The 13,436-nt window shown below is 45.4% G+C and overlaps 1 protein-coding gene across 5 annotated transcripts in view; it reads right to left on the reverse strand.

The window, feature by feature from the left end:
- Nucleotides 1–13,436, reverse strand: part of st6gal2a (ST6 beta-galactosamide alpha-2,6-sialyltranferase 2a) — a 67,690-nt gene that overhangs the window by 9,419 nt on the left and 44,835 nt on the right. For all 5 annotated transcript variants that reach the window (XM_076040377.1, XM_076040379.1, XM_076040378.1 and 2 more), the window contains 3 exons: nt 8,925–9,022; nt 7,630–7,731; nt 2,039–2,213 (listed from right to left, as the gene is read on the reverse strand). In XM_076040377.1, coding sequence (XP_075896492.1) covers nt 2,039–2,213; nt 7,630–7,731; nt 8,925–9,022 — 375 coding nt within the window. The remainder of the gene's footprint in view (nt 1–2,038; nt 2,214–7,629; nt 7,732–8,924; nt 9,023–13,436) is intronic.

Below are 13,436 nucleotides of genomic sequence, written 5' to 3' on the forward strand. Positions count from 1 at the left end.
ACTTTGCTGGTATTTCGCACCGATGGCTGACCTTCTCTCAGCATGTAGATGAAGGTGTAAATGACATCCCGCCCGTTAAGAGGCCAAATGATACTGGACAGCCACTCCACAGAGAGTCCCAGCAGCTGCGGGACGCTAACGCCACGCTGACAAGGTGCTGCACGGACTACTAAATGTGTTTCGTGGTTGTTTTGGAAGGAATACCCGGCGACGTGAAAGAATCAAGGGTAAATTAAAACTGAGAATATATATTTTTTATTTCTGTTTTTATCCCGGGACTCTCGTGAGTACACTGCAAACTGTTTGTTTCCAACTAGAAACAATGCTTTGTTGGACCTTCCTGGTGATTGATAGAAGATAAAAAAAAAAAACAAGACGGTGTCAGAGGACAGGACAAACACCAGGGTGAGCCCTTAGTGACATAACAAAGGGATGGTAAATGATGGACTGACTTGGTCTTTCGGAGGCACCGCTGCAAATGTATACTATGACATCATAGTATATCATATATATGACATCAAATTACTCATAGGTTAAAGAAGGCCATTTAAAAAGACATTAAATTTGGTCATATTAGAGTTACAGGCCAGACTGTGCAATAATTGTACTATTAGTCATTTCAATTGGTCATGTTATTATCAGTTATTATCAATGCATCATCATTATGTTCTTGTGGTGGTGGTTATTTTCAGCTGAAAATGGCAAAGTACCCTGCAAAGGAAGAGCAGTGATGTACAGTGGATTGATAATATAATACTGTATAATCACAACCTTACAGTCAACGGTTTGCCGTGACACAACTCCAGATGAGTAATTACTGTGTGTTGCTTCATAAAAGTGCCGCATGGGTTGACAAGAAGCAGTTTCTCACCTTGTCAAGATATGAGAAGGAGACAGAAAGCGCCTCAGATCACTAGTCGCTGGTGTGCGCATGTTTGTTTGTTTTAAATAAAAAACAAAACAAAATGCAGAAACACGTACAAAAGAAATGAATGCATTGAGAGATTATAGGAAAAACGCTGTCAGACATGACAATTACTGACCCAAGGCATGGATGGGTGTGTGCAGAGACTCTCTGTGTTACTCTAAATTACCCTTTACCTAACCTCAAACACTTCCAGACATCCCATCTGTGCTTTCTGCTGCACCAATTCAATGCAAGATATTCATTCAGAATTGGTCTATTACGGGTAATGGCAGCAGAAACCCTCAAACCCGCAGGGATGAAATGAAGGGAAGCGCACGCCGTTCGTCAAAACGGCGGCGGAGCTTTTCCATTACGGCGTAGCGTCGCGTCGGCCTTAATGTCTGAAATGTGAAATTGTCACTTTGATTTTCCGAGCAAATTAACCGGCGCCGCGCGGATATCGCCTTCAAACGCCGCCTTGGGCGTCGGCTTGAAAGAAATATCGGCGCCGCAGCTCGTCGTAGCTCAAAGGCGACGGGCGGCGAGGAAATATTTACGCATCCAGCGGCGGCAGTGAAAATATCCGCCGCGCCAGTCAAACATGAGAAAGAAAAAAAAAAAAAAAAAAAAAATGGTGCGTCAGGCCCGAGGTGAGCAATTGTTCCTGCCAGCGCCGGGTGCTTTGTTCTAGTGCTGTGTAGGGGAAAAAGACAGATTGAAATTGATGAAAACCGCCGACATCAAGCGCGCGCTGACATGATGGAGGGTCTGCGGGACGGGCTGAGGTCTGCACACCGCCAGCCACCAACCACCGGCAGCGGCAATTGGCGGTGCACTGCGGAGCCGAGCCGCATGCTGATAATGTCACTGTGCACGGCCAAGATAAAAAATTCATCATCTTCCTCCGTCTTCACGGGCCCGCGGAATGCGCACGCGCGAGCACGAGCGTGTATCCCCTCCGCCTCCCATTATCGGCAAAGGAAATTGAGAGATAAGAGTACAGAGGCATCGGTACGGGGACTCCTGTGTCTCACCTGTGTGTGTGTGTGTGTGTGTGTGTGTGTGTGTGTGTGTGTGTGTGTGTGTGTGTGTGTGTGTGTGTGCATATGTGTGCACGTGGCGTGTACTCACCTATGAAGCCGGATGAGGGAGGATTGGGCTGGATGTTCTCCTGAGTGTTGCTTTGAATCAGGTCCCAAAGCCGCCACATGTAGCCGGGGTGGAGGATGTAGAAGAGCTGGCCAGGGTGGGATTTGCGGTGCTCCACGTAGGGGCCGAACAGGTTGTAGTCGGGACTGGCGTACCACTGAGGGAGGCGGAAGGGAAAGTGGGGGTCGGGGGGCAAGAAAAATTTAGAGTTAGAGGAAGTTAGAGGACAATTTAGAAGAAAACAAAATACGATCCATTCGATGCTGCGGCTGAGAAACGTGCATTCAGAAGGTCAAACGAGATCAATACGGCTGTCACAAACACCAATGTTTTTATTTCCCTGCACCTTGGCTCCAGGTTTCAAGTGGGAGCGGATTAAAAGATTGCTCCTTAAGCCGTTGCTCTCCTGCCACTCTGGGAAAAAAACTCAAAAACCGACAGAAATCCTCCAGGGCCAAACATTGTCACACTCTGAATGTCAAAAAAAAAAAACACAGTCAAATCAATGTGATCTTTTATTCCTTCTTTTTTTTAAAAAAAAAAAAAAAATACTGCAACCTTTAAGTCATCATCTGAAATCGCTTGACCTCCTTCCTGGAATATTTTGTTACAGTATTTTGCCAGGATGTACCTCAAGTTACAGTGTAATATATTGAAAATACTGTTACTGCAGTAGCCCACACACTAAATATCACCACAAACAAACCTGCTCCTTAGCATCCAGTTACCTGATTTCTAAATCCGGTGGTCATGTGACTGGATAAATCCCATTCAAGCGGGCCACTCAGGTGTTTTAAGGCTAGCTTAGTTGCGACGTGCCGCCGGGTTTAATCCAACTCTTGCCAAAACCAGTCAGAGGTGAAATGGAAATATCCTCTCTACTGAGAAAAGCCTCCGGAGTCACTCTGTGTTTCTCAGTTAACGGCGGCCGTGATGGAAATTGTCATCTTTGTTTTTTCTCTTTTTTTCTCGCTGCAGTTGCTCATCAGTTTTGTCAAAGTGAAAAGAAGGGCGGATGAAAATGTCTTTTCTTTGTTTCTTTGTTTTTGTGAAAGGAGGCTGGCAAGATGAATGAGTAAAAACTTCCGAACAACACAAGAGTGGTCAGTCCGCTGCTGGCAGCTGCAAGACTCAATCCTGAAGTGTGCATTAATCGCGACTGCAGATGTAAAAGATGAGCAGAGCGGACAGCCGAGTCGACAGACTGTCACTTTGTTTCATTCACTTCCATTAATTCACTCGCAACCTTTTATTCCTTTTTTTTTTTTTCTTTTCAATAATTAAATAACTGCACAAACTGACACTGCTACTGCCGTCTGGCTGACTGACTGCAGAGAAGAAAAAAGAACCCAAACAATAAAGAATCCATCTTTTTACTGCCACCACTTCTCATCCAGTCACACTTTCAGGGGTGCTGGAGTCCATCGGTCTGAGGGATGGCTGTCATTTTCTGGAAACGACATTGTTTGATTTCTGTGCAATCATAACAATTGCATAGCATTCCAGTGGATTATTTCATAAAACTGGTTACAATGGAGTTCAATGCAGAAATGAGTCAGTGACCTCGAATGTTTGAACAGTCGCGCAGATAAATAAATGAAATAAATAAATAAGTAAATGAATAAAAGGCTCAGCTGGAAGTTTCTCTCTGCCAACTTCACGGTGGATGATCTTTTATGGATGTTTCACGTAAGGATTTTATCGCTGCTTGGAAGACATGAATGATGGATGGTGTGCGCGGCATGCGCCGACTGAAATAAGAGCTGCAGCGCAGCTGATGAAATGCACCAAAAGGATGGGAATCGTCAGAACAGGATGCCGACCGGCGTGCAGAGGAGGAGGTTCTTTACGCAGGGAGACATCGACGAGGTGGAAAATTTTTCTTCTGTTAACAAAAATGTAAAGATTTAACATTTAAAATGTGAGCAAATTCTCACAGATTTTCAGAGTTATTAGAAGCTTTGAAATATATAAATGAACAATAAAAAATAACTCATTACTACTCACACTGACTAGACTCCTTTTATATTGTTTTATGTTAACAGTGCACTTGTGTTATGTGCTGACTCCAAAATAATCATCTAGATCGTATCAGTCAGCGTCTGCAGGAGCTGTGCGAGTTAAAACGCCAAGCAAAACCTCAAGCCAAGGCCCCACAGCAGCAGCAGCAGGTCAGGAATACATGTGTTATTATATATATATTATATATAGATACTGTATGTTGAGTCCCGATGACAGCGCTTGTCTTTTCAAATCAAAACAAACCGACACTGCACGCTTTGAGGAAGAACAAGCAGGGGAAAAAAAACAGTTACAGCTGAAGTCACGGTTCACAGACTCAGCAAAAATGATGTTCTCTCTGACAGATTGAGGGGTTGGGGAGGTAAAAAAAATGACCAAGTTGGCTGTGAAAGGTCCAAAAAAACCGCCGCTGCACCACAGAGCCCATCAAGAGCGAAGCTGCTGCCGGGGGAGTCGTGCTCTGAGTCAGTGTCGACACCTCGAACAAATGGCCTCACCTACTCAGAGAGAGCCTTCAGCGGCCCACACCTGACGTCTGAAGAAAAGCCCAAGCGCAAAAAAAAAATAAGAAAAAAAAACAAGAAAGAAAAACGTCGGCGGAGTAGCGATGGCGAAACAAAACGGAGAGGCTGTGAAACCAGAACTCGGTCATGTCAAAGCGAACATCCTCTCAAAAAAAAAAAAAAAGGTTCTTCAGCAGAAAAACGCGTCAAATGCGCGACTCTTCGTTCCACTTGACCTCACACATGGAGGCAAAGTCGCTCCTTCCACTCCAGGGGTATTTCTTTTTTTTTTTAAGAGAATAGACGTGAAGCAAAATGAACAAAATCAATCAAAATCATGAACGGGGGATTGAGGGGATGGGTGATACAAGACAGAACCTGGAGGAGGCGACACGAGCTGGAAGACTGCGATTGCGACTGAACTCATTCAACGCTTGCTGTCGGACTGACGGAGGAAGAAAGAAGAAAAGAAAATAGAAAAATGAAAAAGCGCGCAGGAAGGCGCCGCAGCTCTGCGGGGCTTTTCCGCGGTGCATCGCCGCAATCTTCAAAACGCTGGCGGCCAGCGGTGATCTGGCACCTCCCTGTGCGGCCGAGGAAATTGGTGGTAATCAGAAGAAAAACGGAAGAGCACGTCGGGGGCTAAATCAAACCGGCTCCTTACGGCGTTTCCGACATCTTTTCACAAGCTTCTCCATTTGCATCATTGCATCTCCACATTCATCCTGGCGGCCGAGGCGGCCACGCTTGATTTGTCCTGAATAATGACGCGACGGCCACTCGTGGCTGCTGTTTTGATTCTAAAGCAGCTCTAGGTAACTTTTCGACCATACAATTACGATTCCAAACTCAGTAAAACGGTACATAACCGATTAATAGGATCAACGGTGCCGCCTCGGCAGCGAGAGGGGGGGGTTGTGCCGGCTGTAACTGCACTGCGTAAGTTTCAAGCGCGACCCGACCAGCCGGACGAACCACTATACAGCAACGTCACACGCTTATTAGGTAGTCTTACATACTACTATTACAAATACATAGGATTGTAAAATGACGGAATGGAACCAAATAAGTAACCTCGATGAAAGTTAACGTTATTGTCGTAGCACACTCGTAGCAAGCTCAAGTTACCTAGAGCTGCTTTAAAAGGCGGCCAATTAAAGTAACACTTTCCATTAAGGCAGCCAGCGCCAGTGCGGGCAGCGCACGTTGCGGAGACGGCACCCCCGTTGACCGGCTAATTTTTTTTATCGGCGAGGGAGCAGCAGCGGGGGGGGGGCGGCCGCGCTCACATCCGCGGTCTGGAGCTGCAATTAAGCCTGATGTCCCGACGGAAGCTGCAGAACAGGGAGGAGACGCAAGGTCCACAGGCTCGGTGCGGGAACTGAACTCGCAACCTTGACGCCGTGACATCGCTGGCAGTGTGCCGTTACTCGCCCCCCGAGCCGCATTCTGATGATTTAACTGACGACTTTTCAAAGCCGCAAAAGAGCTTCAACAACAGCGATTATATTCAGGGCTAATAAGATACATTAATTTCCAAGCGCCGACTCCCGCGCCATTGTTTGCGCTGAACAAAGTGGTGTTTCTACGGGCAACGCAGGTCACCGACAACGATTCAATAGAAAACACAGTTTGAAAATGGATTTGCAGAAAAGGCTTTGACGCTGTTAGAAAACAGCTCCAATTCTCAAATTATAGTCGTTATGATTATCAAGAACGTCCCATTAAGTTGTTAACATAGACTACGTGAAAGAAAACTTGAAAAGCAAAATGCAATAAGATAATGGTTTTGTCTTTGGGGCGTCTTTGTTTTCGTAATATTCCATCAAGACTATTAGGATCCCTGCGATGACCTGGCGACTTGTCCAGGGTGTCACCCTGCCTTCGCCCTAAGACAGCTGGGATAGGCTCCAGCAGACCCCCGTGACCCTGAATTGGAATAAGCGGGTATAGAAGATGAATGGATGGATGGACTATTAGGATACTTTCTACTTCAGGCTCTTTCACTTTTCAAAAGAAAAACAGAACTGTGCAAGACAGTGAAGTGGACTGACTGGAGTTCAGTCAGTAAAATCTGATGAAATAATTAAAGTTGTTTAAGGACATCATAAAACCTCCAGGCTCCCCTGGTAATGATTCCAATTTTTTTTTCCCCCGCCTAATTTCCATGTGTCGCACGTCCCCCACGGGCTATTACAAGAATTGAAGAGTAAAAAAAAAAAAAGAAAAAAGAAAAAAAAACATTTTCTGAATTAGATTTTAATTAGGGAGACGGAGTGGCCAAAGGCAGACGCCCGGGCGGGCGGGCAGCCGTGAGGAGCTACACGGCCATGACCCACGTCATTGTTATTGGTGCCAGTTGTGGGCAGCGGAGTGGTATAAAAGGGAGGTCGAAGGTCGCTCAAACGCATCGTGTCCCGTTGAAAAATCTCATTACGCGCCTCCAAGGAGCCCTTTGTGTCGCCGCTGAATTGGCTTTGGCGGTGGCGGCGGCGGCACAATAAAGTGCTGACCAAGAGAAGAACATATGATTACTTGTTTTGTTTTTTTTTTTCTTTCGCGACCGCTCTTTATGTAAAGAGCACACGTGTGTCACACCTCTGTCCTTGTGTAGGGGTTGGGGGCCGGGGGTGGGGGGTGGGGGGCTTTACACAACACAAGCGAACACGGAAAATGCCAGCGAACGCGGTGAAGGGCTCTCGCAACAACCTCCCCTGCCGGGAACAAAAGGTTAGAGGCCGGAAGCTCATCACTGGTCATTTACAGGACGAGCCGTTCTATTTTTAGCCCCAGTGAAAAATTAAGCGGGCAAAATCTACAGGAAGACAGGGAAGAAGGAGGGAAGAATTGAAAGAGGCACGGATACAATATTCACAAAAGACTATTTTCCCCTGTTTTGAAAACAGATGTTTGGAAGAGTGCTTCAATTTTTGTGAAGTTATTGAAGTGCTAAAAAAAAAAAAAAAAAAAAAAAAGGACGTTAAAGGTGTGCTTGTGGTGGTGTGCCGCACCCACTGTCAGCATTTTTGTGCTCTTGTCGCTACTGACCTTGCCCATGTCGAGGGTGTACGGTGCCGGGTCCCAGGCCACCAGGGTCACATTCTTGTAGATTGAGCTCGTGTTGAACTGATGCCTCGGGTTTGCCAGAATCTGTAGGTAGAAATGTGTGTGTTAAAATAAATGAATACATTAAAAAAAAACAAAAAAACAGGCAGAGTCACACATTCCTTTTTGAAGGATCAGATACGGTGATTACCTCACGTCTCCGTTTGTTTTTACTATTTTATTTGCAGTGGGTTTGAAGCAGGCCTCCAGAGTCCACGATGGCGGCCCATTCATTTCAATTCAGAGTTGCTCACCCAGTTTTTGACTTTCGCATTAATGGGCCCATAGAGTATGTGCGGTAGTGTCACTTCCCACCATGCCTCTGAAACTCACATGATCTGTTTGGCCATCAGAACCACCAGCAAATCAGAATGAGCTGAGGCACAGCAGCACGTGCGAAGTAGTGACGTCACGCTGGGAATAAACTCTTTTCTGGTGATTTTCTGGCCTTTATCATTTTTTTAAACGACTAAAAGACCATAACTGAAAAATCTACAATGGAAAGATTTGCTATGAATCGCGTTTCAGGTCACACTCGTCCTGTCAGCCGTTTTGAAGGCGTTTTGTTTTGTCTTCGCGGTCTATGGAAAAAAATACTTTTTGGGCCCATAGGATTTCTTTTTGTTTGTTGCTGCAGTACCTCGAGTGGCCACTGGAAAGAAATTGGGCCGCCGCCATATTTCCATTCCCTATCCAGTTCTTCTAATACATCCAACAGGCAACAGGCCTTGTCCAACAGCAAGTCAACCCTTTTGATTTCAGTGCTTTTTCTGGCTGTCTTTGACACACCCAGCTTCCACCAACTTATTTATCCCTGCCACTGATATCTAATCTAAACTTTCTGATTTTTATTCATGTATGATTCTGTAAAGTCCCAGTGCCGCCGCCGCCGCCGCCGCCGCCGCCGCCCGGCCTGCTTTGGGCTCTTGTTTCATTTCGGAACGTACGGGACTCCCCTTAAAGAACCGTGTGTTCAAATATAGATTAAATAAAAATGTGCAAAGAGAGCAAAAGGAAATGCATTATTGATGAGTTATCATCTCATCGCGAACACCGCCGCCATCAATAAAACATCAATGCACGTTGAAAATAATTAATCGAATCACTCGTAATTCCAGCATGTTTTCCCCCCTGCACATCTGACACGTGTGTCAGCGAGCGCCGCTGACCCAGCACTCCATACATCAGTATTAATGATTTATTATTATTCATGGAGCAGCGGCCGGGGACTGGCTCACCTGCGAGTTGATGATGCGTATCGTCGTTTTGTTCCCCACGTCTCGCTCGTATCCCTCGGTGGGCGCCGTGTTGAAGCGTAAAACTGCATCGTGAGAATCTGGAAAAGGGGAAACAAAGAGCCGGTAATGGACTGACCTTGACAGACACCTCGAGACGCAGACAGATATTATGGCAGGAAATGGGGGGAAAAAAAGTTGCGATGTGATCCAATAAGTGTTTTGTTTTTTTAGATCCAAAAAAATAGAATATCGTAGGAGTGGATTGTTTCCTTTTTCATTCCAATCTCGCCTCAATAGAATTTCAGCGTCAAACACACACACACACACACACACACACACACACACACACACACACACACACACACACACACACACACACACACACATTATTTACATTTACTAATCTTTATTTTCCATCCCAGACAGTTAATTGTCCAAGAACTCTGACTGAGCTTGAGAAAAGAGAGGATTTAGCCCTGTGTTCACAGTCTCCTGCAAAAATACTCAAGCACCCTGCCAAAACAGATGCAATGGTGGAACTTCATCATCGCCAGAAAGGGGAAAGAGTGGTGTACTGTGCCCTTTGTGACATCACAGCAGGTGGCCTACAGAAGAAGTTTAGAGAGCAACAGAGGTAAATAGGGAAGCTTTGCCAATTCCATAACCAGGGACCGGCCAGCTAGAGACACAGGTCACAGTTAGAAGAGTGCAAGTGGCCCAAACACAAAGTGTCAACAAGCGCTGAGGTTTTAATCAAAGAAAAAAAAGAAAAAAAGAATGAGGAATCGTTTTGACGCATCGTTTTGAGTGCCACTGTTTGAAGCTATTCACAAATATTCACATCACTGTTAACCCTCAGATTTCAGCCCTGCCTTTTGTTTCGAGGGCAATGAGCATTTTTCACTCTTTTGCATATGAATGCGCGCTTGCAATGCAGGTACAGGCCGGCCCTGTGGCCACTTCACCGTCACCGTCCATGTGTCTCCAACTGGAAAAAAAAAAAAAAAAAAAAAAGCCCACACACTGACAATCTGGTGACTGCTGCGGGGATGAATTCTGATTGCACCGACACCTGGCCAAAGTACTCCATCCAGCAACATGAGCTTCTTCACGGGGGAAAAAAAATGTATTAAATAATAATCCACATTCCCGCCCACTCGCGAGACGCCCACTCACAACATCAAATTCTCAGCTTGATGGATGTACAAGCAATAATTAAAAACCAGAAGTGGCGGCTTTGCCACGGATCGATGGAGAGATTCTGCTCCTCCGACACCTGGATGGATGATCCTTCGGCTTCTGATCTGATACTCGGGCGCCACAGCCATCTGTCAAGAGTTACGCCTCTGATTGGCATTCACGACAGCGCCGTCTTGTCTGCAAGCGGGGAGGCAGGCGAGGCTTCGCGCTCAGTTCACCCCGCCGCCGCTGCTGCCGCACAACGCGGGCCGTTTCAACCCCACTGGTTTTTGTTACTTCGGCTCGGGGTGTTCGCCCGCTGCACCCAGCCAAAAGATATCTGGAGTAATGTTTCAGGGAAACGTTGCAAAAAAAAATAATAAAAAGACGTGTAAAGAGGTCTGAGTGCAGGGCGGCTGGCGCCTCCTACTTCCTCTCCTCTTAGCATCACATTCCTGTTTGGCTGCTGTTGTTATATTGTTAAGGAACAGATTGTTTGTAAGTTTACATCTAAAAGATCTACAGTCCTGTTTAACTGACCTCATTCAGATATTTAAAGAAGTTTGCAAAGCACCAGGAAGAATGTGGAATCTTTTTTTGCAACTTTTATCAAATTATTGCAGAAAATGATGAGTTGCTACAAATGACTGTCACTGCTACAGATTCTACAGATTAAATCCTATTTTTTCAGGTCTCATGATCACATGTTGAGATTCTGGTTTAGATTCAACTCATAAATAAAGATGCAATTCAATTCAGTTCAATTCATTTTTATCACTCTATGGGTGATTAATTAAAAGCAGTCCGTACAAATAGAAATTGATGCACAATATCATATTGGACTGGAGATTGGAGAGCAGATCTCATTTATCATAATTTACATTAACTTTGACCCTGACCGGGGCGGCTTTCCCTCCTTCAAATCCCATTCGCTGAGCGCCTTTTCCCTGCATTTCCCACAACAGCAGTGTGGTTTAAGCTCAAACTGAGCAGGATCGATACTCACCCCTCACCCTGCCTCCGCAATTACCCACTGCCTCAGCAACAAGCCAATCAGCGCGGTGGTATATCTCATCTCGCAGCTACACATTTACATTTTCACTCGATAACCCCGCTGGACACGCACTCACGCTGTTGGATTAAGTGTCAAATCCAGCGTGTATTTCTGATGTATGCCATTATACATTGGGGGAAAGTCAGATTTTTCTGTTTAAAAGTCGAAGATTAATTTAGATTGATAGAACATGATTGTCATTTGTGTTTTCAATTAATCAAACAAACTTTTTTTTATATTTGGAACGTTTGGAATGAAGAAAAAAAAAAAAAAAAAAAAAAATATATATATATATATACATATATATATATATATACATATATACGTATACATATATATATATACATATACATATATATATGTATATATACATATACATATATATATATATATATATATATATATATATACATATATATATATATATATATATATATATATATATGTGTGTGTGTATATTACACACTCAATACTGCACAACTGACGAAAAACATGATCAGTGCTGATCGTTCTCCTGAATAACAAATTGACTTCTAATCTGGATTCTCCTTTTCCGTGTCACGTCGAAGTGAAGATGCAGTGCATACCGTTGGCCACAGGATGGCAGCAACGCCTTACAAGAGAAAACCCGCCACACGCCGGGACCACCGCTCGGAAGTTCTTCAAAAGGACGACGATCTTCCCGCGGCGGCCTCGCGAAAACTCATTCAGTTCAACACCAGCCCGCGCACGAGAGACAATATAACCCCCCCCCGTCTTTATTTTCCATTCTCAACAATTCACTGCTGCGCAGGGTTGTAATCACACGGCAAACCGACTGGAGCCGACAGACGTAAAGCTGCGGACGTCAATCTAGTTCAGCGTCATGTTGGAGCCCAAGGCCGAGAGTCGACGCAGGAATCCAGCCTCTCCGATCGCCGTGAGGCTGCTCCATAATTAATCAGCTCTGTGAGCTTCGTCTCATCCATCAAGTGGCTAAGCCAAGCGTCAAGGGGGGAAAGCACTCTCGACTGCGGAGACGATGATGACACACTGAACCAGTGTCCTCCTCCTCCTCCTCCTCCTCTTCCTCCTCCTGCTGCTGCAGAAGCTGGCCTGAATTACAGCATTTCCCATCCTGCTTTGACAACTTGTTTATATTTTCTGGCACATGTAAGGCTTAGAAATGTCCTACAAAGGTCCCTGTATCATTACCGCGCTTAGATCTTTCATTCCAATCCCAGGCTCCAAGTGTAGCGGCCCCGTATGACTAGTAAATTCAAATGAGTGCACCGTAGAGCTCCAGAAAAGCAGGCACATTTAGCCGTGCGTTTACAGCCTCCGGGCGAAAGACAGCAGGATCAGCTGACTGCAAAAAAAAAAAAAAACGAGTTCCGATTTAGAAAGAGACAAAAAAAAAGGTCATGGAAAGAACGCCAGGCCAGGGGCGCCGTCACTGACCCTGGGAGATATAGGAGTGAGGTATCGGTGCCCTTTGTGACCTTGCAAACAGAACTGTTTGAGCACAAGTTTACATATAGGAGGCACAAACAAGAGAAGAGAGGATCATCGATTTTTCCCAACTTTTGCCGAGGGGGTGCTGTGAAACATTTTTCAATTTTACAATTTGGGACTTTTAACAAAAAGCTTGTGCGACGAAAACTGGAAGGCACGTCTTTCCCTCTGTTTATGAGCAATAGCCATTGTGTGAATATAGGACAAATTTATTGGCCGGAAATCAAACGCGGGGAGAGAAGGATGAAGCATCAAGAGAGCTTGAGAGCCACCTGCCGCGGTTTAGGACGACGTCCTTGCGTCTGACGCTGAAGTCGTCTGCGCTTTTTGCTCAGGATGGAGCCGGTCGGTAAAACGTCCACACGGAAAACACAGTAATGAGAGACATCAAAAACCTTTCAACGCACACCCACACTGTACTCTATCTCCCTTTATTTTCCTCCCTCTGGTTATCTAACGCTGCACCCAAGTGGTGCGCACCTACGGCTTCATAAAAAAAAGTCTGACCCGGATTTTCTCATTTCTTTTTGGAGGAAAAACAACAAACAAGTGGAAAGAATTTCGCTGCAGATGTTCTCCGCCGGCGCGGCTCTGAAAATCACAGATCCACACTGGACCACGAGGTCAAGCACGGGCGGTAGAGATAAATCACCTCGGTGCACTTGCTTCTCCGGTCTCACGGTCTCATATAGCCACCGAAATGGTGAGGACGTGGTGCGACGACGCACAAAGTGGAAACGTTGTGAGGGGCAACCGAAAATCATAAAGACGACAGGTGACGGGAA

The sequence above is a fragment of the Nelusetta ayraudi genome, unplaced genomic scaffold, assembly GCF_046127955.1.
Source record: "Nelusetta ayraudi isolate G7.1 ecotype Tasmania unplaced genomic scaffold, CSIRO-AGI_Nayr_v1 ptg000060l, whole genome shotgun sequence".
In the NCBI taxonomy this organism is placed as follows: domain Eukaryota; kingdom Metazoa; phylum Chordata; class Actinopteri; order Tetraodontiformes; family Monacanthidae; genus Nelusetta; species Nelusetta ayraudi.